Below are 27,016 nucleotides of genomic sequence, written 5' to 3'. Positions count from 1 at the left end.
GCTGTAGGGAGGATACCAGACTAACTGCGTTAGTGTCATAACCAGAGTGGCAGCTCCTATGTTTCTGCACCTGATTTTGTGCATTTCCACCTATTTTGATATAAAGCAGCCTCTGTAGCCAAAACTGCTTCGTGCTTTTCAGTGTGGTGAATTACTCTCCTGCATACTGCAGAACACATGCAATATTTCCAGGGTTTACTACTGTTCAAAGTCTCAAATACAGTCCTTGGTTTTATTGACCCAATTAAAAAAAAATCATATTGGGCACTGACATTTTGGAGCCCATGCTTGTGCTCTCAAAGTGTCTACTGCTCTCACTAAGAGAGGACCAGGAATATTAGGTTTGGGTCTGGCAGGGGAAGAGTTACCCTGTTATCTCCGAGGTTGAGAAATATCAGAGAAGTCACACAAGTCTGCAACAGGAGACTGTCGCTTCAACCCAGAGTCTAACACAGAATATAGCCTTCCACCTCGGGAGACCATTTTGTTCACATCCCTCTGATGCTACTTGGTGAGCAATCTGTTCCCAGCTTAAAAAAAAATCGTAGCGGAGTCTCCAGAAACGCTCGCTCCAACAACAAAGAGTTGGAAAATGCTTTCAAAGGAGCCAGAAATCCACCAGGACAAAGCAGGGTGCCGCAGATCTGGCAGGTGACGCCGGAGGAACAGGTTCAGCAGGAAGCATTCAGCTTTGCCCTTCCTCCCCATGTCACCCCTTTGAAAACCAGGAATGAGCTGATTTACATATCCAAACCTCAGGCACTGCTATAAAGTCCCTCTTCAGCACATGTACATGCAGGCGTGCATGCGCACCCCTTACCTTATTTAGCCATTTCAGCCCCGGTATCGTGTTAGAGTTGATTTGCTCTTCCAGCCAGGGGCGCATCCGCATCCTTTCGACAGGCATCGTCACCAGCCCGGGAAGGAGCTGCAGGGAACAAGGGACAAGGTTACTTGTTCTCCAGGCAGAACTCCCAGGCAGTTTCCCCATCTTTGCGCAGTACAGACTTACTAAAACTTTGCAGGCATCGAACAATTATAAATACAATAGTAACTCTGGATCTGTGCGGAAGCCTCCCCTAAGACCAATGGAGATCACAAAGCGTTCTCTATGGCAAAAAACACTCTTCTGGTACACCTGGATTAGGAAAACCTTCACCTGAAGAAGACACATGATATTGGCAAAAGCTTGTGTGCTGATACAGGTGGGACAGCAGAGGCCGCAAAGAAAAATAATTACTTTCCTGAAGAGACCTCTTTTTGGCTCACGTCCCTGCATTTGCACAAGACCTTTTTTTGCCAAGGAAAAAAATGTAACCAAAAAAATCCACATGCAGGAGGCATCACTGTACTAGCTAAAACGATGCACCTGCTAACAAGAGTGCTTTCAAATGGCTGTTTCTGTCCCATAAACTTGACTAAAATTATGAAAAATACATTTTACATCATAGCAATTTATCAGACCACTTTGGTTCTGGCTGAGTAATTTGACCCCCTCCCACCAGCTTTCTCTGATCAACCCCGTCACTGATTTTTTAGCTGCTATTTTACATTTCGATACTGCTTAGCTGGGAAGTGAGTGCTTTACAGCCCCCTCAGCTGCACCACACCACATTATATTATTCAGTTAAGGCTCAAACTGACTTCTCTTCTCTCTCTCTCTCTCTCTCTCTCACACACACACACGTGACCCAGATGCCACTTCCCTGTTTAGAGCTGTAAATTATTGACATAAGAGTCCAAAGTCTTGAACCCAAGGCAGAAAATTTTAAAAACATTAACCTATCTCAGGCACTGCTCTGAAAGTGCCAACTGGCACTAGATGCAGAATAAAGCAACGCATTAAACTCCTGTTAAGCAGCCTGCAACCCATCATTTCCATGTTCAAGTACTTGCATTTAGGCTGCTTTTTCTCCTCTCCCCCTCTGCACCAGGCTCAGCTCCTTCCTCTCTCCTTTGTTCCTCACATCTGTGTTCTCTGCATCATTCTTAACTTCTCTGCTCCGCTATTCTTGTCACCTTTGATCTTAAAAAAAAAAAAAGAGAGAAAAGAATGAGTAGGCCACGTATTTGAAAGCACACAGCAATGACACAAACGTAAATGGGTTCTTGCTTCCTATGGGAGTACAGGCATCAGCCAGACTAACAATTAGGCAGTACCAAGCCCACACCCAGCACAAGAGGAAGAAAAACGTTCAAAGTTTCCTCTCATTGCTCTGAGGACATGTATTTCCTGAAACTAATAAGGAATTAAAACCTGAGTGCAACAATAAGGCTCTTTGATGTGTTCAGAGAATTTACCAGCAGCCGTGCTCACACTAATCTCTTACCAAACATATTGGCATTTTATTTACTGCTGTGTGGAGCTGGTCATTCGCGCTTCAGCCACAGTCTTTTCCAGTGACTACGAATTTCTAAAATAGCTCCGAAAATGCTTGCAACTGCTCAGCTCCCTTTCAGATTCACGTCAGACACGAAGAAACAGCCAATCCCAGAACCTGACAGCGCCTGAGCCCTTGTGCAAATCCCCTCTCTGTTCAAGAGGGAAGCTGTTTTCCGGGCGAGGGTGACATGGGTGCATCTTTTTCGGCCCCTGGGATGGTGGCGAGCAGCCGGCCATGCCACTGCAGCCCCCTCTGCTTGGCACCAACGATTCCTATCCAGGCTGCAGAGCATGTACGGGAGATCTGTACTATCTTCCCCCCACTACACGTTGGGTCAAAGCTGAAAAATGCAAATGGCAATGTACTAAAAACGTGAGCAAATTTCCATTCATCTGCCAAGGAAGAAACAAGTAGATTCAACAGTCATCTTAGATGGATTTCTTTGTAACATATCTTTAAGGATGCATGCACATTGAGACAATTCTTGGAAACATTGCATCATCTTCAGCATTCAGTACATGAGTGCTCCCATTTAGCAGAGAGACTTGTCTTGTCTTCTGGGTAATGAGCCCCTAAGACAAATTTCAAGTCCATCTGAATGAACAAATTAGACAGAAGGGAGAAAAGTCATCTTGAAAGCAGCAGCAACGAATCCCACTTGGGACAGGCAACGTGGAAGAAACAGAAGCTGCCTTTGTGCAAAAGCAATGCATTTCAGGAGACGAGAAAGCTGCCAACATCACTACTACAGGAAGCTGGTCTTGTCCAAAACAGCACCGTCAAGCCAGTCAGTCTCTTCCCTCCCACGTCCCCAGGGGTTTCCCCAGCTGCTCTCCCGCAGATGCTGCAGTGCTCATCTCCTTTTCGGCACCCTGGGAATACTCTGGGATTAGCACCTCCAGCTGTCAGCACGCACCTTCACATCCATCATCCACACAAAGGCAAATCAATCCAAGATAATCAGAAAAGAGGTTTGGCTTGCAAGAAGGGAAGAGTGGCTCCCAAGATCTGTTTACCTGAAAGTAAAACTAAACCTGGCTAAAAATAACCTGCAATGATGCCCAGCTGGAGGGAACGGTGGGCATCTTATGGGAGAACATCTTTCACATGGAGGCAAGCACAGTACGCTTCTGCTCATCAAAACACACCCTGTGCTCCTCTAAGAGCACATGCTGCAGAGAATAACGCCCGATGCCTTCAGAAGACACCCCCAGACCTGTCTGCCTCAGGACAGCACTGACCACAACAGTGCTAAAATGTACTGGGTTTTTTGGCAGTTGCATGCCAACGACATCCTTGTGATGAAAACACCAAGTCAACTCTACCGAGTAATTGCCTGTGGGAAATGAAGGTGCTACAGCTTCCCTCTAGAGCTGTCAAATGCATGACTTATTTGTACAGAAAGAAACATCAACTTCTGCAGTGCCTTAAAAGTAGCCTCTGTCTGTCCCTAAGCAGGGTTAAACAGGTGCACTTGGGAGTCTTATTTTGATGGCTCCAGGTGGGAGAACCTGAAGTCCATCCATCAGTGAGTAGGGGACAATCGCCTTCTGTCATGAAGAGTCGTTCAAGTTTGTAAAGACCTTTGAAATTCTCCAAAATAGGCAGCAAAGGCATGTAAAGTTTCAGGGGCCATCACCTAATGTCAAGCCAGCTTCACCCTCCATCATCCTCCTCATTCAACATAAAGCAAACCTACAAAGCCAGAAACTAAGGTGAGCCATACAAAACAGCAGGCCTGCCAAGTTCCTTCGCTCCAGCCTCTCTCCAGTGTACCCAGCAGAAAGGAAAAAGCAGGAACAGTTGATCCTAGTAAGGAGAACGAAACATCAACGTTTATAATCTGAAGCAGGCTGTGAAACTGGGAGCACCTATGCACCTATCTTCCATTCCTGGTCAATGTTAACGCTGCACTTCCCCTGCACATTTACACGTAGAAGAAGCTATGTGCAGGCGTCTGTATTTTTTGCATCAGGACAACTGGGCTCCTACCAGTATTTTCAGAGCTGCCAAGGCATCCAGTTCCCACTTTCTTCACCACCACTGTGAACTCCTGAGCCATGGGCACCCATCCGCTGCCCTAAGCAAACCTCTCCAGAAGCCGGGTTACCTTTGCCAGCCTGAACCTTCACATCAGGTTAACTGGGAGAAGAATGACTTAATGCCTGCCTTGGGTCACTTGGCACCATCTTCCTCCGCCTCAGAGAGACCATGGCCGGAGATGGCTGGGCTGGCAGGGGAGAGGAGCGGAGCGGGCTGGGACTGCAGGGGGAAGGAGCAGCTCCAGCTCCACCAGCGGCAAAGGAGCATCTCTCACTCCATCACCCCCACCCTTTGGTCCCATCCCAACTCTGTCACACGCTAATGCTACTCTTTGCATAGGCAGCTGTGTGAACAAGACCAGGGAACTTAGTAGGCTTACAAGCAATACCTCTTTCCATAAGGCTTTTTCTGTCTGTTTGAACCCGGATCATGGCTCTCATCCTGCTCAAAGACATGCGTGACAGCACAACCGAGAAGGGAGGGCACTCTGGCATGGGAGTGGGAACGAGTGGCTGTGGAGGATAGGGTGGAACCCCTTAATCCAAAACCGCTAATGAAGCCCCTGTGCTTTTAAACCACAGCTTCAAAGTTGGACTCTACTGAACCCCAGCACCTCTTTGGGGAGAGCATGGGAAAATGCTTAACACTCCCAGAGACCCATGCTGGAGTCAAACTTTCTGGCATTACATCGAAAATAATTGTTTGTTTTTTCTTCTGGTTTAGCACTGTCCCATGGTGGGGGAAGGGAAGAATAATGGCCAAGAAACACAGTCAACTGCTAATGCTGATGGGACCCAAGAAAGCAGTTTTCTACCCTACAAGAAAAAGGGAGCTCATTTAGACATGGAAGTAGGGCTACGTGCCGGGAACTCATTTTTATGAACGCTTGCCGTTCTTAACAAGACAGCCAACCTTCAAGAGCCACAATTTTTAACCATACCTCCTACAAATGTATTAAGGCTGGGAGCTCTGTGAATATCATTCTCTTTTTTTGCTCCATTTTTATCACCTGCCTCTTTCTTAAAGGGAGCCATAGTCAGGGGTGGTTGCCTTTTCAGTGGTGGGAGTTTAAATGTATCGACAGACATTAAGACATCAATAAAACTATTCCCAAACAGGCGCCAAGCGTGTGAGACACTAACCCCAACTCAACAGCATTTGCCTGGAAGGGGAGGCCACCGGAAGCCTGGGAGGAGCCAAGCCCCACGCAAGAAGCATGGCCCACAGATGCGCTGACACCGCAGTTTATGGAGGAATTATTTTGACCTTTCTCGAAGGTTTATTTACTGTACTATTTGTGCTAGTCCTGCAGTCAGTTCAGCCTTTTTTTTGCAACTAGATACCGCAAAAACATGGTGGAGGCTACCCCCCGACGAGCTATAAACTGTCCTAATCCTGCAGATGTGACTCAGAGGAAGAATGCTGCGGAGGGCAGACAGCACAGGATCTGCTGAAGCCAGGCCAGCGTAACCCAGTTAGGAACACAGAGACCGGGGAGGCCAGTCATTAACACCACTCCTGCTACCACATGGCCCACTTGAAAATAAGCTTTCTACATGGGAATCACACCAGCAGCCTGGTGGGAAGCATGCGAGCCAACTTCCTAGGATAGACACGGCTGAAAGAAGAGTCACAACGGTGTAAGAGAGGGAAGCACAGGTACAACAACGTTTTTAGGAGTAGTCGCACAAAGGGCATTGAGCAGGTAGCTGTCACCGCAGCATCCTTGAGATGCAATAAATCATACTGAATTTCAGCTCTGTACTACTTCGCAAGATGTATTTTTCTACGATTCTTATGCAAGACCTACTCGTCTTTAAAGAGACATTAGAAAAGACCTAAGTGATGGTTGCAATCTATATATATGCATAAATATTTTCACTGCATAATGTTCAATAAAGAACTTCTAGTCCTCCCTACTCTCTGCTAAAACATTCTAGTAAGTCTGAGTTTTGTTTTTTCCCTGACGGAGATAACACTCCTGCCATACAGAAAGTGTAACCTTTGAGAATGAAGAGCTCTTCACTAGAATTATGGCAGCTGTAGACAGAAAGTGAAAGCAACAGCATGGCAGGCATTAAATCTGAGCAGTACGAGATGTTCTCATCCCTTCAGTTTCCCTCCCTCTGACAGCATCTGGGTAACTGAAAAGGCACAAAGGTTATCCCAAAAACACAAGCTACTCTATATATTTCTATGGAAATTAAAAAAAAAACAATCTGAAAAAGCAATTTTTCTTTCCCCATCACAAAGTATCCACTTAAAAGATTTGCCAGTATATGGAAATGCTATTAATGGTTGTGAGAAGGTAAGGTGGGATAAGATACTTTGAGGTGCGTTCGTGAAGCAGGTCACCGCCTTTCTCCAGAGCTGTGAAAAAACAGCCATTTTCCCAGAGGACTTGCGCAGAATATTCCGTGGTATCTATTTCTCTTTTCTCTGCAAATACAGAACTGACAATATTTTTTTAAAAAAAGTTATCTTGTACCTGTACTTTGCTGATAATCTTTTAAAGTATTCCCTTTGTTTGCTAACGCTGATGCAGTTCAGAAAAGCATCAATCACCCTGTGTGACCAAACAGATATGCTGAAATGAGACCATACGCTAATTTTAGGATTCAGAGAACTGGGTTCTGTATTTGTCCCTGTGCCAAGACTGTTCCAGGATACAAGGAAACATGATCTTATTTTAAGGAACAGTACTTGGAGCAAAATTCTCTCCCTTGGTCACAGCTCAGGCTCTGCCTTCATACAGGATTTTGCATATTTGACCACCCTTTTCAACTATTTCACTGTGGATGCCCATTTCATAGGACATGTTTAACCCTATGGACGCTAAGCAAAGCCCTGCTTGGAAGTCAAGCTAGTCAGAGGGATAAAGACTTTTCCTGGCTAAGAAAACCTGCTAGCCTCACCTGCTCAGAAATACTTCAGAAATGCGAGATTGACACTGAAACACAGACAACTGAACGGTACTTTACTCAGCTGCTCTGATTGCAGACACCTGAAATCCTCCTGCCCGCAGCCTGCAGGGAGACAGACCTCTGCCTGGTGCACTTCCCATCTGCCAGGAGGAGAAAGAGAATCTCGCCATTGATGCTACCGAAGCAGAATTAACATGCCTTCTTTCTGGTAACCCCATATTATGCAAATATCCATATATTTTTTGGAACCAACAGCAAAACACGTCATTAAAGTAGCATTAATAAATGAGGAAAAGTGGGCACTACCATTCTCAGAGGTGCAAGAGTTAAGGGTTCAAAATAAAATCCTGAAGCTCTTGGTGTTGAAAACCAGAGAGACGAAGCAAGAAAACACATGAAACCCTATGAAAGACTTTCTGAATTCATGGATAGTTAGACAGCAAAAACCTACCCTCTCTGGTCTTTTAAATGCATATATTTATGGTGCCTCTTTTGTTCCCTAGGAATACTCTGACAGTGATGCCCTGTTGAACAGGGAAGGATGGGGGGAAACATCACAGCTCCGCTGGCAGATTTGCCTATCACTAAGCACCCCTTGCCTTGTGCTCCCTTAAAGCATACCCCATGGCCGACTGCTTCACAGACCCAGCTCCCCTGTTGGCTATACTCCTGATCCACATTGCAGCTACTGTAGGCACTATTCTTCCTGCTGTTTACTGACACTTTGGTGGCAGCAGCAAAGACACAGTAAGCATGCTACATCCTTCCTATCCATCACCAAGAAAAATAATTCGCCATGGGCAGGAAAGGTGGTATCTTATTTGCTCAGGTGCCTGCAGGAAGGAGGAGACTCCATCAAAAAAGGTTGGAAAGCCAAGAACTGGAGAGCAGGCACAGGTCCTGGGCAGACTGGCGTAAGGTACAGCTTGGCCATTAGGAAGAACCTGCATGGGCAATCAATGAGCAATATTTCACCTGCTTCCCTAGGCTCCCAAACCAAATGTTGCAGGCCTACAACAGGACCATGGCTGGTAAGGGCAAAGCTCTGCGGGGTAGTGAAACACCTGGGAACCCAGGCTGCTGTGTGATGGATTCAAGCTAGCTACAGCTACCCAACTTCCCAAGCCCTTGCTTCGTAGGGGCCAGGTTGCACCCACCTTGCGCTGTAGGGAGGTGCAAGGTAGATGGAGGAGGAGGGAAGCGTTCAGCATGCTCTCCTCTCGTGCTGCTGTACCCAAGAAAGATACACAAAGGTAGAAGGGAGAAAAGCCCTTGTGTCCTCAAGGGACAGACGGTGAAAAACACCCCAACCAACCCAACATTCCCTGCGAAAAAATTAAAAACCGAAACAAAACAAAGGCAGCAAATACCTCAAACGTGTATTGAAATCAGCATTACAAACTGCATGATAAACATGCCCAGGAAAACGTACAATGGGAACTCATACTGTATATAGAGTGTGTTTCATCAGCCCTATAGCATTTCTGTTCCACCCAAAGGGTGTTAACATGCCCTGGCTGGGATTCAGACATTACACATCAAAACAGACTCTTTCCTTTGGTTTCCATGCAAAGCTTATTCTCCCTCAGCAGCAAAGACGTGAGTTGTTATTTTGCAGTGATCTCAGGCATCATTAAAGGTAGCCCTCGGATTTGCAGACTAGAACCGCACTGAAGAAAAGCCATCTTATTTTAATACAACAGAACCAGAAGGCTGGTTTTTTGCTTCTGAACTTAGCCGTAATGAAACAACGCTTCAACCTCTCAATACCTACACTAAAATTTCCCTTGCACGGGCTCCTGTGTTGAACATTATCAGGACACTCAAACAACACGATGTTTGTGGATGAGCCCATTTGCTTCTCTGGCATAGCAGTGACTTACATCAGCTGGGAACTTGGCCCAGGCTTCCAACAAACAGACTGTTAAAGATCATCGCCGCTGTATCCTTGCCATGACAATCATCTGCGCACACATCAATGTCTGCAGGTCTGGTGACAGTACAAAATGATTGCTTTACTTTCAGCTTTAGAGGAACACTTTGTTTCCTGGGGGTTTCTTTCATTTGTTTCACAGGTCTTGCCTGGAGCAAAGACGGAAATGCCAGATTCTGGTGGCATCAGGATGACAAAGGGTCTATGCAAGTGATAGTCAACAGCATGTGAATACAGAAAACTCTCCCCCTGCCACCTCCTCCAGGAGTCTCAAAAGCAGCCGTAACTTTTACCTGATTTATTTCCTTCTTAAGCTTTGTGTTACATCTGATTATCGATAAAGATTTGTCTTCAGTATCTGGGAAGTCTGATTTCCTCCCAAAAGCTGCCTAGAAGAGAGGTGGTGACTTTTCAGTAATAAAGCTGTACTTCACTCAGACAAGTTTGGGAAGGGCTTGTTTACAACAAGAAAATTGCTGGCATGGTTGTCAGGGAATAATTAATTCCTTGCATTGGGGAGCAGTTATCCCCCAATAAATCAATTTTATTCCGGAATTAAGTGCCTACACATGAATCCACTCCCGAATACCCACACGTAATAGCTGCTGCTGCTTAGCTGTGTCAGCCAGTATCCACAGAAGCCAAACCCTGTGTGTTCTTGAAAGCTGTCAGGAAAACTCATCATTTGACACCTGATTCATGAAGAATTTTCCAGCCTGTGAAAACTAGAAGGCTATTAAGGCTCAAACAATTATCAAGAATTACTTCTTTTATCATACTGATGCAACTCAGCAGCATTTTTTTAAGTCTCTCCGTGGCTATGTTAAACCAGCACACTCTTACGTGCTCTGTGACTAGGTTTACAGGAGACATCCCTAAAACTTTTAACAAGCACAAGACGTTTCCTACACGTGTCCCTCTGAAAGCAGTGGAAAATCACTGATGAAAGTACCTGCAAGATCAGGATCTTGAATTGTAAAAATACTTTTTAAAGCCTGGGCAGACTTTATCTCCATGTCATGTCTAGCATTCTTCTGCCTAAGTACAGGGTCAGTGCTTTATAGGCTGCTATATATAAGAAAAGCAGCCATCATAAAAAAAAAGTCCTTAGTCTCAATGTTCCCACACTGGAGGCTTGCGAGGCTCAGGCAGGATTGCAGAGAAGACAATGACATTTTAGAGGCACTCAGAGACACAGAAAAATTATTCCAGATAGCTAACACTGAGAAATGTGTTCAAGGAAGAGTTTTCACGTTCACCAGCCATGACCTGCGCTTGATGCAATCCACCTTGCTCGGATTGGGCTTGTTTCTCACAGCTACCTTTGTTTGTGTAACATACTATTCTGCAACTCACAGCAAAAACTATTTGCACACTACACTAAAGTGCAATTTAATATTTGCTTAAAGCTTTCATTTTATTGTCTGGGCAAGGGCAGTTTCTACCACTGAAGTTAATAGCTAACCCACACCTACACTTTTGCTACCTGAACTTCTAATCGCTAGTGCAGCACCCAGAACCGAGAGCAAAAGACGTAACCTCTTTTTAACCTCACAGCGAGCACCAAAATCAGCCCTTTCAAGAAAGCAGTTTCTCCTTTACTTCCAAGAGAAGGTATTAAAGAAAAGTATATGCTATTTCGGATTTGTAAAAAACACTCTCCAGCTTACTTAGGTGCCTGCTTTACAGACAGACCACAGCAGGCACAGACTTGGGGGCTGGGATCCTCTGAATCATCCACACTGCGAGCTGGAAACATGTTTGTCACATGCACTTATTTACGGTTACAGAAATAGCACCATGAAAGAAGCAGATGTGTTGAGCACAAAAAATAAATTGAATTAGTTATTACAGAGATATTGCTTGACTCTGGAGAATTTAAGAGAGAAATGTCTTTCTTTTGTACATACGCTTTAAATGCTTGCACTTAAAGAGTGCTAAGTATTAAATGCTTAACACTGACGCTTGTTGAAATGGTATGATGTAATTCTCCTTTTTATAAAAATGCTACTCTTTCCACTGCCACAGAACATACAGGAACTTCTTAACTCATTTTCATGTTGAGATATGAATAGTTAAATAGGATCGGTTACAAAATGTGCTCTTAATTTAAAGTCTTTGTGTTGACCACAGACCAACAGCAATGAGACAGCCTCAATTTCTGATCTGCAGCAGCTATTTCTATCTTGGAAGTTTCCTAAAATACTACTGAGCTAGAGTGAGACCACTGAACTCATCTTCATTTCTCATCTAAGCTGGATAAATATTATTAAACTAAACAAAGCTAGTCTTCATCAGCTTCCCTCATCAATCTCAAATCTCCAGAACGGTTTTGGCATCCAAAGAATTTAGTTTTGGTATGCTCGAATGCAGTGTTTGCAAATGTGTGAGAATTAGACCTCTAGAACTAAAGTCTTTCATTTCACCCTACCACAGCTTCAGCAGCGCAGCAATCGTCCAAGCTTCTCCTCAACTCTCAGGCTTTTTGTTGATATAGCCCGGGAGCACGCGTCTCTACGTGTGAGAAGGCTATTCATTTGAGCTTCCACGGCCACCCAGTGTTTGGCCATCTTTTGACTAATTCAGCAGCTAGTTCTCAAGGTCAAAAAGGACCTTCTAGCTGCTGACTGATCTGTGGAAATGGAGTGAAACCATTCCCAGTCATGTCACGTCATCAGCAAAGCTGATATCAGGTAACATCTTCTGGTTACTGTTGATCTGACCCAGATCTAAGTGAACGATCCCAAAGGTGGGGGGCAAAAAAACCCCACCACATATTTTATATCTGATCCTATTGGTAATTCACATCTCAACATGAATAAATTTCAAGCGCACCTACCAGCCAAATTACTCGCTTTCATCACACTGGATGTCATCGCCTCCACCGTACTTTCTGTACGCATTTGCCACCGCATTTCACAACGTTACTTCCGTGACTGAAGAAGACGCAGCTTCCCGTACTGCGGGGCCATCACCCAGACCCCTGGGTGGGAAAAGCGGTAGCTGGATAAACCAGGGAGAGCAACTCCTACTCCCTACTGTGTAGTCTGCTAAAGGAGTGCTGTCATGCAGAAGTCAAATTTACCAAGAGATGAAATAAATAATAAAACTGAAATAATTTTTCAAGTTCAGCTCTCATGCTTCTTTGCTCTGTGTTTATTCTTTCATTTTTGCCAACTGGGAAATGAAAACCAATGGAGTCGGTTTCACTTTTGTTTATATTTGGTTTCAATTTTATCCTCAAGTTTTGCTTTCAACTTTTTTATGTAACACCGTTGGGATTTGAGATCCTGCACGAAAGCTTTCAGTAATTTTAAAATATTTGTCTCCTATCCCACCTTTTTTCTTACTGTGGAATTATTTTTATTTTAGATAAACTTTGTAAGATGCTGTCACAATTTTGGAATGCTTGGGGGGGGGGATTGTTTCATTTTTACAAATTTATATGCCACATCCAATTAAATTCAGTAGTTTAGTATTTTCCACCAGATTAATCTCTCAGTTGCATATAAAGCACATTTACATGACTCAACAAAACACCTTAAAAGAGTAGCCAGCACACCAAAGGCACAAAAGCCCACATCACGCACGAAATGCATGTTATATACATGCATGAAATGCACAGAGACCTAAATTTACTGCTACATGAACTTACTAAGGAATTAAGGCATTATCTTGCTTAGACAAAGCTGTAAAAGGTTTGCACGTAATGCTGTCAAGCCATGTCCAATACCAATAGAAGTACTACAGTACAGACTTTGTTTTCTGTCCGCTCATCAAGCCCAAGTCACATATATCCCTCCACACACATCAAAAAGCAGAACTTAACCACACTTTCAGACTTTCTTAAAACAAACAGTAAGCAATGCTTCCTTCTTTTGTGCAATATCAATGTTAAGCATGTAAGTCTGTAAATGAAAAAGTATTTAAAGTAATTTTACAGCAAAAGGGAAATGGTTAGAGAACATCCACTGTCACGTGCAGTTCAAACTAAAGTACAAATGTAAACACTTTTGCTTTTGCTGCAGCTTAACCCCATTCCTAACACCAGAGATGCTGGGAGCTACAAACCAAACCTGTAAAGGTTAGCTGAAAAACTACCAAACCGTAATCTGCTCTACTCTGTAAGGTGCAAGAACATGGAAATTATTACTTCCAAGCTTACCTTGAAAGCTAGCAACCTATATAGCAACAACTGAATGTTAAAATAATTTAAAGTTAGAATTTAGTTCTGTACCTTGGGTGAAACAACATGCCACATGCAGGCGGATTTGCTCCTGGATGCCTGTGTCCAAGCTGCAACAAGATAAATCATCTGCCTTGTACTAAAGACTGCTGTACATTTGTTGCAATCTGCCCCCAGGCAAACAAACGGGTCAGAAGATTTCCAATATACACAGAGCCGGGCTTGCAGTATATTACGCATTAAGAAAGCAAACATTACTTCACTGCTTACCACTTCTTTCTTTTCTCCCTAGCTCATTCAAAAAACCAGTAAATTTTCATCAGCTTCCAAGAAACTGAAAGCATATCCGGCACTAACCGGAAGAGCAAGTTTTAAACTGTTTTACACTCTATCAATAAGAAACGAGTGCTGTACAATGTATTAATTATGCTATATACAAAACATCTAACTTTATATTTTTATATATATGTAGATATGTATATGTGCGCATATATATATATATATATGCAGACATTAAACTCTTAACTGTTAGCATGCATTCCCTTCCACTAATTGTTAATAACTGTTAATTGCTGATTCCAGTTTTTCTTACTGGCTATTTTGATCTGTTTTAATCTTAACACAAGAGTTCACACATAGTCAATACAAGGAAGAACCTTCATACAGTTCCAACAAAACTTCTGAAATAAAGAAGGGGAAATTATTTAATTACACTGAATGATTTTTTCCATAATGTTACTCATACCTGAGGAATATGCAACTTAATAAATCTGTTCCTCTTATTCACTGTACCCAGAATCTTTTCGGCTTGCTTATTTGTTTTTCTGCTTTTGCACTTGTGATCTCAAAGGAAAACCAGAAAACATTTTACACTAATCACAGTTTATAGCACCGTAAGCTGTAATAAAACTTCCATAAACACTACCTTATGGTTTATGCCCTCAATATCACAATCATTGGAGGCCTTTGAAGAATTGAGTTTCAAAAGGGCAATCTTTACAAACGAGTCACAGAGTCAAGTAAGAGTAACACGTGATCAGTTTTACTTCTTTACCCACAAATGGACCATGACTTTCAATATAAGATCCACAAAATGTAAGTTGAGGTTCTAACCCTGCAAACATCAGAGGAGTTTTGCTGGGGTACCACTCCTATGCAATGTTAAACGCATACAGGATGCACTTAACCTGACTGTAACTCGTGTCAGGTTAGCAAGTCCAGGGGTAACAAGCACAGATTAAACAGTCATCACAGAAACATTTTTTTGCTGGAAGTTTTGTGAGATCTTATGCCACAAGGTTCACATAACACAGGGCAATACATGGTCTTGCTTCTCTGTTACCTGCTAATGGACCATAGGTTATGCTTCTCAGCGGAGAAGGTTTCTATTTGCAGTTTTCAGAAGTAGTTCTTGATCAGCATGTGCGGTAATTCTTTGTGTGCCCAAAATTTGATATTGAACTGTTCTGACTCTTTAAGTTGCACAGCAAGTTTCTCTCCCACAGACTGCCTAATCACTTGTGAACCCACGTAAACCCCTGACATACACGCAGTGGCCATGAACACCACAGTTTATGGACTGCAGGACAAACACCTGTTGTTTTGAAGCTGCCTCCCAATTGTTTTATTTGGGTCGCATTTATCTGTACTGTTACCTATTCACCTTCTTCGTGACACTAATAATTTTAAAGAACATCCCTGCATCCTCTTCAGTCACTTCTTTTCCAAGCTACTTACTCTTTCAACAAAAGTTGTTTCACACCCTTGATTGTCTTTGATGCCCTTCTCTGTAGCTCATCAACTTTCACTACATTCTTTTTGAGATGCAGGAACAAAAATTGTTAACGCCTTTCAGGATAGGGGAGCAGTAGGGATTTATAGTGGCATGACAGTGTTTTCTATTTCTTTTTTTACTCCTTCCTAATAATTCCTAACCTGCCTTCTCCTTTCTTAGCCACTTCTGGGCACAGGGCTTATTTTTTCATAGGGTTATCTGTGTTGTATGATCTTTTCCTGAGTAAAAAGTCAGTTAAAACTTCATCCTCATGTACAGAAAGTTAAGATTCCATTCCCTTCCATGTGCATTACACTTACATTGGTCTGTACTGAATTTCATTTGCAAACTTACAGCTGGACTTTCAATATGAGATCCTTCTGTAGTCTCTGCGGTTCAGCCTTCAGGATTTTACTGCTCCGAATGAGTTAATACAACCAGCAGACTTGTCACACCACCACCTATCCCTTCCTCCATCCCTTGTACGGCATAGACCCTGGGCAGACTCGGGGTGGGGGCAACCGGCAACCTCCTTTCATTGAGCAAACTGACCGTGACCATACGACCCGGAGCAATCTGATCCCACTTTGAAACTGGCCCTGCTTTAAGAAGGACTGTATCAACCAGACCGCAACAACAGCTCAGGAATGCCTTTAGAGAACTCCAGAAGACTCGTGACTTACAACTCTTCCTCAATAAAAGTCAGGCCTATTCTTTGTCAATGTATCACATTTATACCCATGTTCACTAATCCCATTCACTAATCCCTGGCAAACGAGCAAGCAAAAATGACCATCCTGGAGTTCTCAGTCTCCCCAGAAACCTTGAAAAACTGACAACTCATTTGTCACCTTCTATTCTTGGAGCACCAAGGCAGGCCTACGTAACAAGTTACACACAACAGGCAACGTATCAGCAATTTCATATTTTAAGTTCCTTCAAAACTCATGAACAAGTATCATCTCCTGCCATCTACTTCATCCTTCTCGTCAACGGTTCGTCCTGCTACCCTCTCTTACAGACACCTGATTTTGAGAGAAATCCTCCAACGTGCTCACTCCTTAAAAAAAGCCTCTAGCAAGGGAATCTCCTTAAACCCTTCCTCAGTGAAGCAAGGCTCAAAGAATTTCTTTCACTCTTCTGCTGTGACTTTATCTTCCTTGGGCACTCCTTTTACGCATGGATCACTTATCAGCAGGCTTCCTGCTTTTGATGCATTTCAAAGAGGATTTACTAATTGTTTTCATGCCTTTAGCAACTTGTTCCATGACTCTTTTTGGCCTACCTTATTGTGTTTAACACAGACTTTATGTTCTTTTCCACCTTTCCCATTTGGAGACAAAGCTTTAACTTTTTGAAAGATGTCTTTTTGCTTCTACTGAGCTCCTTTACTTTGCTTGTCAGCCTGCTCAACTTTTTTGGTGTTTCTGACAGATGCCATGCAATTGCTTTGAGCCTTTTCTTCAGTGTCTCTGAAGAATTACATGCCGCCTGCAAGTATTTTTCACTTTGGCTGCTTCTCACCATTTTATTCATGGTTTTCCTTGTTTTATGAATATTTACTTTGGAAAATTAAAGACTGCCACAACAGCCCTTGGCTTTACTGCTCCTGAAGCAACACTGAGTCTAAGTACATTATGATCACTGTCATGTCATAGCTGGCTGGCATTTTTAATGTAAAATTCTGAACTTAATTCTTCCTGGCCAGGACCTTGTCCAGAGTTGCTACCCACAGAGCACCCTTACAAGCTACACCTAGAAAGCAGCTTTTTTTGGCATCTAAAAAGTTAGTATACAGGCAAATTTCATGTTGGAGCGTGACATAATCTAAGTGGGGGCAACTGAAGCCTCCCATTATCATCATATTTCCTACTTTTGTAGCTTTTCTACCCTCCCTTAATATACGACAGTAGTTGTCAACATCTTGGTTGGGCAGACAGCCATATAGCCCTCATCTCTACCCCTCCTATTTAGAACATCAATTACTTCCCGAAAGAGTTATTTGCTCTTCACCGAAAAGTATCCCACTTCATACACGTGCAAGCTACTCTCTCCTCTCTATGCCATCTGTCACTGCAATATCTGAGCTTCCACAAAGTTTCTCACACTCCAAGTATTATACCATGCAGATGGTTTAATACCAGCTTTAATACCATGGGGATGATGATCCCCTCCAAGAGAGTATATGTCTTGGCAAACTTTACGTTCTTTTTCACCTGTCAGCTTTTCCCCACTGTTTTGTTTTAAAACTTACAATTTTATATATAAGTTATGTATCTAAATAAATATATGTTTTCATTTAAGGCAAACATAGCCTGGATGGAAACTTATTTACATAAAGTCCATTTTTCTAATGTAGACCCTTTTTATTCAAAAAATACTTCTAGTTCCTCTTGAATCCTAGCTGCTTTTTTCTGCATCATTTTCTCAACTGTGCAATAAGATTCTGCCTCTCTCTAACTCCACCTGGTCCCACGTATCAGAGTAAAGACCTCCACGCAATGCAGACTGGGGTCTCTAACCCCGCTTCCTAACAGCCTGTACGTTACTTCTCAAACATCTTAGCTACCCATTTCCATGTTACGTGGCCTGTGATGAACAGCTCAGGAGACTGACTTGACATCTTCTGAAATCTGCCACTTTTGTACTCAGCAGGTAACTGGGTGGCACCACAAAGACACATATGTCAGATACAATGGCTGACCGCTCTAACTACCTCTGCCGACCAGCTGGGACGCCCAGCCTCAGAGGGACACCACCGGTGTCAGTGGACTGACACCTTGCTGTGCCTGTACCTAGCTGAAGAACTGCAGTGTGGCATACGACTGTGACAAAGCAATACCATGACAAAGGAGCCGGCGCTCTCAGACCTTCCACCACCATTTACCAGTGAAAAGGAACTGCTGCACACGAGGGACACGTGAAGTAATTCCCCTGTGGGATGTTACCAACAGGGGCCAGAGAAGGATAGTGGTGTCTCTGAAGGGGCTGGTGGCACGGAAAGATTGCGATTCAGATGGAAACCACCTGCCTCACAAATAAATTCTGCTACTTTTATGTCATCATTTCCGTATTAGGGTGAACTTAAATGTTGCTGCCCCACTCAACTCTCTTTTTATGGTACTAACGCAGGCATTCTGCAAAGGTTATTATACGCAAAGCCATTAAAACTTAAATAAAATAACCATACACTTAAACATGCCGTATTTCATCTCCAGAAACCGAGGCTGTAGTTTACAATTGCTCCTACATTCAAGAGAGTGCTGTCTGCAAGATCTTAGCATGGTAAGCTGGGCTATAAATTATAACCATACACTAACAGGCAGCCAAGTTCTGCACTCTGAAATTCCTCTATCCGAGCTCTGTGTCTAAACAAATAAGCCTCAGATACTCTGCTGTTTAGGTGCTCACGCTAATCAAAATGGGAATTAAAGACCTAAAACCTCTGGGAACCTGGGCTGAGGGATCCAATTCTTCAAGTTCTTGCAACTTTGACCCCAGACGTTGTGAGGCACTTGGAATTTGACCCTCTGCGCTACACACACACAAAACCCCTGTTCATAAATTTCCTCTGGGGGAAGACGTCCAGGGCTTGGCCCTCCACTTGCTGGCATGGAGCAGGGCAGCGCTCTGCAAACCGCCACGCAAGGAGCCGCGACGCGGCAAGAGGCTATTCCTGAAAAAAACAGAACGGAGAGCGCGCTTCAAGGCTGTTAAGTGTGCGAATGATGCACTTGTTAACGCTGGATTCATTCGGATCATATAGTAGGTGGGGAAAAAAAAAACAAACAAACAAAAAAACAACAAAAAACCCAGAAATGCTTGCTTTCTAGAGGCGTGTTTACTTTAAGATACAGAGGCGGAAAGGCCTGCTGCTGCACAGGAGCGAGGAAACACCACCGCCCATCAGCGGCCTGCCCAGCGCAGCGCTCCGCAGGACTTCCTCCTTCCGCTGCTCCCACGGAACCCACCCGCGCCGGCCTAACGGCCCCTCGGGCCCCGCTCCATCTTGTCGCGCCAACGCCTCCTCCCTCGCTGGGTGCCGTCCCCTCACGGGGGCAGGATCCCACACACACACACACACCCCTCACCGGGGGCCTGAGGAAGGCGGGGACGGGGAGAGGCGGAGGCCGCGGCGGGCGAGGCGCGAAGGCACCGCCCCGCCGCTTGTGTAACGGACCGTCCGCGGGGAGGGGCGGGCGCGGAGGGGTGGGCGGGGCCTCGGAGAGGCCCCGCCCCCCCCCCCCCCCCCCCCCCTCCCCCGCGCGGCCCCAGCCACCCGCGGGGGCAGCGCCCCCCCCCCCCCTCGCGCACAGCGCGACCCCCGCCCGCAGCCCCTCCGCCCGCCCTGCCCCACCCCCGCTCCCTTACCGAGGCTACCGGTAGCCACCGAGCCCGCAACAAGTGCGGAGGCCCCCCACCCCCCCACCCCGGCCCGCGCCGCGCCCTGGCCCTCCAGATCCAACGCCCCCGCCTTTGTCTGCGCGCCGGAGCTCCCGGCCCGGGAGGCGGCGGGTATCCCCCCCCCCCGCCGCCCCCACCCCCAACCTCCGCCGCAACCCCCCGTCCTCTCCCCCCGCCAATGCCCCTTCCCGAACGCCACGGCGGAACCGGGCTCGGCCCCGGCCGCTGCAGCCCGACCTTTTGTTTTTAAACCGATGCGCATCCCCCCGGCAGCCCCGCCGCCCCGCACGCGAAAACAGCAGCAGTGCGGAGAACAGTCATAACAGTAATAATTCTAAAAATTTTTAAGAATTTAAAAAAAATAGAAAAACTTAAAAATTACCTTGCCGGCCCGTTTTCGCGGCCCTTATATAATTCCTCAAGGTTACCGCCGTTGCCAGGGGACGCGAAATGGAAATGAAAACAGGCGTTGAATAATCGCGGGAGCAAAACTAAAAGTTCACTGCCTCCGCCCCGGCGGAGAAAGGTCCAGATCGAAAGCAAAACAAGGAGAGGAAGCGGCGAGGCCGCCGGCGCTTGGAAATCCCCCCGCCTCTCCGCCGGGCCGGGCCGGCCGCGCAGGCGGCGGGGGCAGGGCTGCGGCGGCGGCGGGCGCGGAAGCGCGCTGCGCCCGTCACCGCGGCGGCACGGCACGGCACGGCACGGCACGGCACGGCACGGCACGGCACGGCACGGCTCCCCCCGGCCCCGTTATCCCGCCTAGCCCCTTCCTTCCCCCGCGCCCCCTTACGTCTCGGTCGATCGTTTCGGTGGTGATTTCAGGACCACCACCGCGACAGCAGCGTTACATATTTGCAATTCAAGGTCTGGCTTGCCTGTGGAGATCTCACGTTTTATTCATAGCTTGGCTTGGGGCTGACATAACCCCGACGGCCAGCCCTGATGAGGCGGGGGGCGGTGAGCCCCGGGAGCTGGAGCTGCCAGCCCCCGGACGGCGCCGGGCGGCAGGGAGCGGGTGGGGGACGCTGTCCCGGGGCGCGCGAGGCCGTGGCTGGAAGCAGGCTTCCCCCGGGCATCCCTGCAGCTCCTCCAGCGCCGACGGCATCGCTCCTGCTTCTCTTCCCCCTCGGAGCGGGGAGAAGGGGTCTCGGTCTGGTACACACGCGTGCTGGGACTGTCGTTGCCTTTAAAAAAGGACTGTCTCACAGTCCTACAGGGAGGGCAAGTTCAGCCCAGGTCCCTTGAACCCAGCGAGTCTCAAGCAGCTGGGTTGCTTCAAGAGAGAGCTCTTGGATTTCAACAGGTTTTGCAAACTGCTGTTGGTCGTGGAGCCTATGTAGAGACCGAGGGTATTCCACAGAATTTAGGTAATCCCGATGCAAACTACAGCATATAAAATTGACTGAGGAGAGGGTGCAATGCATCATTCCTAGCCTTACCCAAAGGCAATGAAGGCCCCAAGCACTGGGGAACTGGGGGAGGCACGAAATGGAGTCATGACAAAAGGTTGCATACGGGGGGAGAGAGCTGTACACCTCTCTCTCACATGCACGCATATCTATACGTATGCCATATGTACATACATACATATATCCAGGTAAGCGAGCGGTATAGCTACCTGTGCAGATACGTGATGCACAGCCATCAGCGGTGGGAGGACTGCCGGGACGCGGGGGGGTTGTGCAGGGGGTGGCAGAGGGGGGTGGTTAAGGAGCGGTCTGCTCTCCGGCGGGATGGCAGACAGAGGGAGAGGGAGGTGTTCCCCAGGTGCCAGGTGCTGTGAGGACCCTCTCCGGTGGCAGCCCTGGACGTGCAGAGGACACCGAGCTAGCGGCAGGGTGGGGAGTCCGCCCTTGTGGGTGATGAGTCCTCCTGTTTTGGAAACTGCTCTCCTTGCACTGAGGAGAACATAATCACAGAACAATTTAGGTTGGAAGGGACCCATGGATGTCAGGAATCCACCTCCACCACCTCTCAAAAAACGCTGGGGCCTAGCAGGTGACTGTGGTCCACATGTGCACCAGTGAAGCAGAAAAGGGCAAGGGAGAGGTTTTGGAAGCAAGGTGTAGGGTGCCAGGCAGGACGGTAAAATCAAGCATCTCCTCCAAAACTTCTCCACAAACACTCAGAACAGGATGGAGAGGTCCATCGTGATGGGGAGGGACACAGGTCCCCAGAGCAGCTGCGAAGGAGCAGCGAGGCAGGGCCATATTCACATGGCAGATACTCCCAGATACTTCCAGAAGAGAAGCCACAGTGGAATGAGGATGAGGGACCTGGGACGCCTGGCTTTGAATTGGCACGTTGACTGAATAGATGTATGGGGAGAGGAGATAATTGGCAGGGGATGGCAGTGACAGGACACAGCTTGTATAGGAAGGTCAGAGTAGGCTGTGGCTGGAAGGAAAGGGGCTATACGCTCCATGCCAAAAGAAGGAGTCAAATCAGCTGACTCCAGCCACTAAAGCTGAATTTTTATAGACTTACGGTCTAACTAGGAAAACGTTAGTATTAAGATGGTATTAATGACTCTCTGACCAGGATGGAGGCGGTTACTATGCCGGGTGTGATTAGAGAGCAATAAAGTGATTGAAAGCGAGAAATTTCTAACCAACTTGTTCCCACTCAGAAAGAAGATCTTGCAGTCATATTAACTCCATGGAAGGATCAGTTCAGCACTCAGAAACTGTCGCAAAGCTGGTGGGATGTGCCAGGACGGAGCATAATGGAGAGCACGGGGAGGGCTGCAGCGCGCCTGCCTCCGGCGGCTCTGGCCCATGTGTAACAGAAATGGCAAAGATCCAGATAAGAGCAACAAACATAACTAAAAATATGGAGCGACCTCAACGTCAGAGTGATTCAAGGATTCAAGTGACCAGGATTACATAGGATGGAGAAGTGATAACCAACAGAAAATGGCCAGGCGGGAGAGAATACAAAATCATGAGTAGAGAAGAGTAGGGATGGATTATTTCCTTTCTTTTCTAATATAAGAACTAGAGAGCATCAAGTGAAACTAGCAGGTGGCAGATTTAAAGCAAACAGAAGGAGGTGGATCTTCACGCAGCAGGTGATTAAACAGTGGGGCGTCCTGCTTTGAGGTGCCAAAAGTTCACAGGGGGTCCAAAAAAGCACCCATATGCATTCACAGAAGAAAAAAAAAAAAAACATGAGGTGCTATTAAATGTAAAGACACCAACTCTGCCTCAAGCAGCCCCCTAAGCCACGAATTTCTAGGGGCTAGAAGCTGTTCAGAGGATGCCCTTGTCCTAAGCCTTGAAAAAGGCCTGACTGGGAATGCCTGCAAATGGCTCAGGCCAGGGGAGGTGCCCAGTGCTGCTCCAACACCTCCCTCCCAGCAAAGGGAGGAGCGGCTGGGGCTGGCTCTTGCAATGCTCAGTGGCTGTTGTTGTTTCTAGTATGTGCTTTAATTTGTTTACAGAATGAGCCAGCTGTGAAAAAGACCGTAGTTCATGTATCAGCAGATATTGTGGGGAAAAACGTGCTTACCATGGTATTAATAATTTAATATCACACTCGGAGGACTGCTTATTCACAAAGTGGCAACGCCGTGAATGACATTAATTGGTTTTGGTCAAATAAAACACAGTTGGCTTCCTTGAGAAACGCTAGCCAAACCACTGAGCAGAATTTGCAGCTCACTCTTGCCATTTCTTCCCACCGCCTTCAGCTGATCTCAATGGGGCACGTTCAAGGATCTCGAGGGGACGCATTCAAGGCGTTAACAAAGGCATTTCCCTCGTCTTCTAGCATCACAAGTTCACAGGATATACCAGAAGTTAAATCTTCTGTTGTGATTCTTTTTTTGATGTTGAAAGGCAATGGGAATGGGCAGCTTTTGTTTTCTAAACTTAACTTTCAGCGGTGACTCATTCCCTCCAAAAAGAGACTTTTACCTCTCGTGACTTTGCTGTTTCAGTAAGACCTGGCAGCTTTAAAATCAGAAAATTTAATCCAGAAGCATCAAATATCCACAGCTTTTTCTCTGCAGAATTGCCGAAGTTTGCAACTTACTCTTTTAATCACCTTCCTTAGGGATCCAGCTACTGGAATCGGTTGTTTCCATTAGCATCCCACCTTTCCTTCACAAAAGATTCATTATTCTGGCCTGGCCTTCATTTCTGTGAGAAAAAGCTTGAAAATGGGAATCCTTTAAGTTCCAGAAGGTAAATAAGCCAGCCAGGTTATTTTTAAAGTTTAATAATATTTTTTAAAAGTTTAATAATATTTATGAAATGTTCTCTTTTTGTTGTTGTTGTGGGACTTCACACTGTCTTTAAGTGGAGCTGACTACACCATCATTTTGGTTCTTAAAACCACTGTCACAGGCATCGTGACTTTTTATCTATAGAATTAGAGCAGTTGAATTTTCTCATGGTGTTGGGCCTCAAGCTCATGTACTCACCCACAGCTGACCTGCTTATTTTTCTGGTACATTAAAGTAGGAAAGCTCTCCAGCAGAAACCACGTTGGTAATTTGCATTATAGGCCAGTGCTTTTCAAGAAAATAAATCAGTTGGAAGAGTCCTATAATTCTTACTTTAATACTATTACCCACGTCTTCCTGAATGTCTACACCCATTTTTAATCATGATGCACGGTGAAATTTATTTGCAATTTTCATTTGTCCTGCGAAAAACATTCTGATGCTGGTGTAATCTGTAGCACTGGTATTTTTAGATACTACATAGTAATGGCACCTTTGTTATAAAAAACCAAAACAAAACAAAATGCGAGATTTCTGATTATAGTTACAAATTTAAAGTATTTGCATATTACTATAACACAAATAATCACCCCAAGTATAATGGGAAAAAATGCTGGCTAACACTTTAACAGCTTGTAATTCATTTCTCCTCTGAAATCAGTTTTATTTGTTGGAGGTTTTTTTTTTTTGTTTGATTTACTTTGTGTTTATACTGTTGTAAATAAAAGGACTGTCTGGTCTTTGGTGTTTTGGCAGTGTTCTAAAAGTATTTATGCCCCTGTTAAAATCAATAGAAACTCAAGCTTGTTGCTCCTTTGTTGCTTTTGCGGTGACCCCAGCCGTGGCATGGGGAGGGGGCCGGGCAGAGCAGTGGCCATCAGCAAGCGTGGAGCCCTGGAGATACAGCTGGGTCTCTTCTTCCTTAGCCAACACCTGGGGGGAAAAACTAACTGACTTAAGCTCCAATCGAGCAAATATGCCCTTAAATGCAAGGACACGAGCAATTCCTCTCGAGTTCAGAGAGAGTCTTCGCACACCTGAAATTACGTGTGCACCCAGGAGGGCAGATGGGGAGAGCCTCCCAGCTCGCTCTCTTTGCCTTCGTTTTGCCCAGGTTCCTTAACTCGACCTTTCTGTGGTCTTTCTTCCTTTTCTTTCCCGCTCTAACAGCTGTAGGGTGGCGTGTAGCTTGCTCAGGCTGCTTCCATGGGATGGGACCCCTGCCCGTTCCTGGGGGGCTCAGCCATGTCACCCACCTCAGGGGACAGAAGCATGGCCTGAGCAGGCACCCACCCCCAGCAACAGTACTGTATGCCAGCAGCACCACCCAGACGCTATTCACAGCACGAAAAGGGAATTTCCTTAATGCGTTTCAGAGCAAATCCATCTATGGGGTAATTTCTTTGTCTTCAGTTGGGTTACACCAGCGGGGAGACCTACCCTTGAGAGGCTTAACAGGGTGTTTAAATTAGCAAGTACTTCTCAGCTCTCATATTCCAGCTGTCCTGATCTTCCGATTGCTAAGAATTTAGATGGTGGGAGTGTTGCTTTGTTTTTATTGGTAATAATTAAAGTAATAATTACAGGAAACTGTTCCAGGGTGGAAAAATCTATTTGCTCAGACCAGATCTCTGAACAGTGACTTCTCTAGCCAGCCAAATAAAACTTCTCTGTCACAACTCAAAGCCTCTTACACTTTCAGTAAAGGCAAGTGTCCCTATTAAGGTGCTGCCTTATCGAGCCCTTAGCCAATTCAGTCGGAAAGAGCCAAGAGATAAAATAATAACCCACGACAGACACCTTTTCCACTAAGGAATTTTTATACCTTCCCAATCATATTGGTCTGGCTGCGCCCAGGTGCTCCAGGAGGACAGGTAGGTGGGGAGAGCCTGTCTCCTGAGCCAACAACATATACACGACAGAGAACACCACCGCTGAGGGCTAGAGTGCCTATTCATTTTACTTGTCACTGCTTTTATTTGGCTGCCGTACTTCAGCCCATGGCTCTGCCAGCTCAGCTGCTGTACCCAGTTAATTTTCTTTAGCAGAAGAGAGGGAGCAAGAAATTTGCTTAACACCAGCATTGTGAGACGGTTTTAGTTACTCGCGTCTCTTGGCCCTCACAGCAAATTTTAGGGAGGAAAGCAGCCCTTTAAAAACATGTACAGCATCTTGACATTTCAGGGCTGGAGTGGAGCTTGGCAGAGAAAACCTGGACAGGAGCCAGGCTGCTTCAGCAGATCCTACCTGAAAGTGATCCTGCTTAGCCCTGTTTTAATAGAGCGTTTCGCTGAAGTGGAAGCTTTTATGGCAATTTTCCCAGTGAAACTAAGGTAGAATAAAAAGATAAGTGATATATTGCCTATTGGCTTGACAAAGCAGAACAAATACTTTTTCTTCTGGATAATAATGAGATATTAAGAGCTTTGCTTCATATCATGTGTAAACACAGGCTTTGATTTATTAATTCAAAACTTATTTATTATGAAAATCAGATCAGTTCTCTTTGTTGAGGGGGAAGAGACTTTTTTCTCTTTTCACTTTCTGTTTGTAGTGGATTTTCACATGTAAAGAAGCCTTTCCAGGGACACTTGTCACAGAAATGCTCACGAAGCACATTCCCCATCAATCACTGTCTGAAGCAGATGACACTCTTCCGTGAATCCTGTGAAGGTCCCATGGCTTTGGTGGGGAGAAAGGTCCCACCCCGTGCTAGGGGTGTTTTCCTCCCCTCCAGAGCTGGAGGATGGGAGCACAGAGGGAGCTGACCCACCCATGGGACCTTTCCCAGGCTGCTCTGGGCATCACCTGGCAGATGCGCCCACGTGGGTGAACCAACATCCCACCTCCCACCACTGCCTCCCACGGTCCAAGCCAGCGCGCCCCTATGCTGGGCAATGGGGGCTGGCAGGGACCATTGCCCAGCTCAGGAGGAGAAGCAGGAGGTGCTGGGACGTGGCCACCTCACCAACCCCCTCGAGGGTGGCGGAGGCAGAAAGATGCCAATAAGGGGAGGTCCTGCTCTGGACGTCTCCTGCTGGCAAAACAGGCAGTGCTCTGTGTGCCCCCCAACTCATCTGACCCTGCAGCAGCCTCTGACACTACGTGTCTGGGGAGCTACTTAAATATAGCTCCAGCCT

The 27,016-nt window shown here is 45.9% G+C and overlaps 1 protein-coding gene across 5 annotated transcripts in view; it reads right to left on the bottom strand.

Annotated features, from left to right (window-relative positions):
- IRF2 (interferon regulatory factor 2) overlaps positions 1 to 20,304 on the bottom strand; it is a 44,372-nt gene extending 24,068 nt beyond the window's left edge. For 2 of the 5 annotated variants that reach the window (XM_087736785.1, XM_087736784.1), the window contains exons 1-3: positions 20,031 to 20,304; positions 1,893 to 2,026; positions 821 to 928 (exon numbers count right to left, since the gene is read on the bottom strand). In XM_087736785.1, coding sequence (XP_087592911.1) covers positions 821 to 928; positions 1,893 to 1,898 — 114 coding nt within the window. In that variant the 5' untranslated portion in view covers positions 1,899 to 2,026; positions 20,031 to 20,304. Of the gene's footprint in view, positions 1 to 820; positions 929 to 1,892; positions 2,027 to 13,521; positions 13,537 to 20,030 lie in introns of those variants that run through there. The other 3 variants (XM_087736787.1, XM_087736786.1, XM_087736788.1) reach the window with 3 other exon arrangements.
- Between the last annotated feature and the right edge of the window lie 6,712 nt (positions 20,305 to 27,016).

Source organism: Nipponia nippon, unplaced genomic scaffold, assembly GCF_047370975.1.
Source record: "Nipponia nippon isolate SJK-2023a ecotype South Korea unplaced genomic scaffold, ASM4737097v1 scaffold_6, whole genome shotgun sequence".
Lineage (NCBI taxonomy): Eukaryota > Metazoa > Chordata > Aves > Pelecaniformes > Threskiornithidae > Nipponia > Nipponia nippon.
This window is presented reverse-complemented; position numbering and strand designations above follow the sequence as displayed.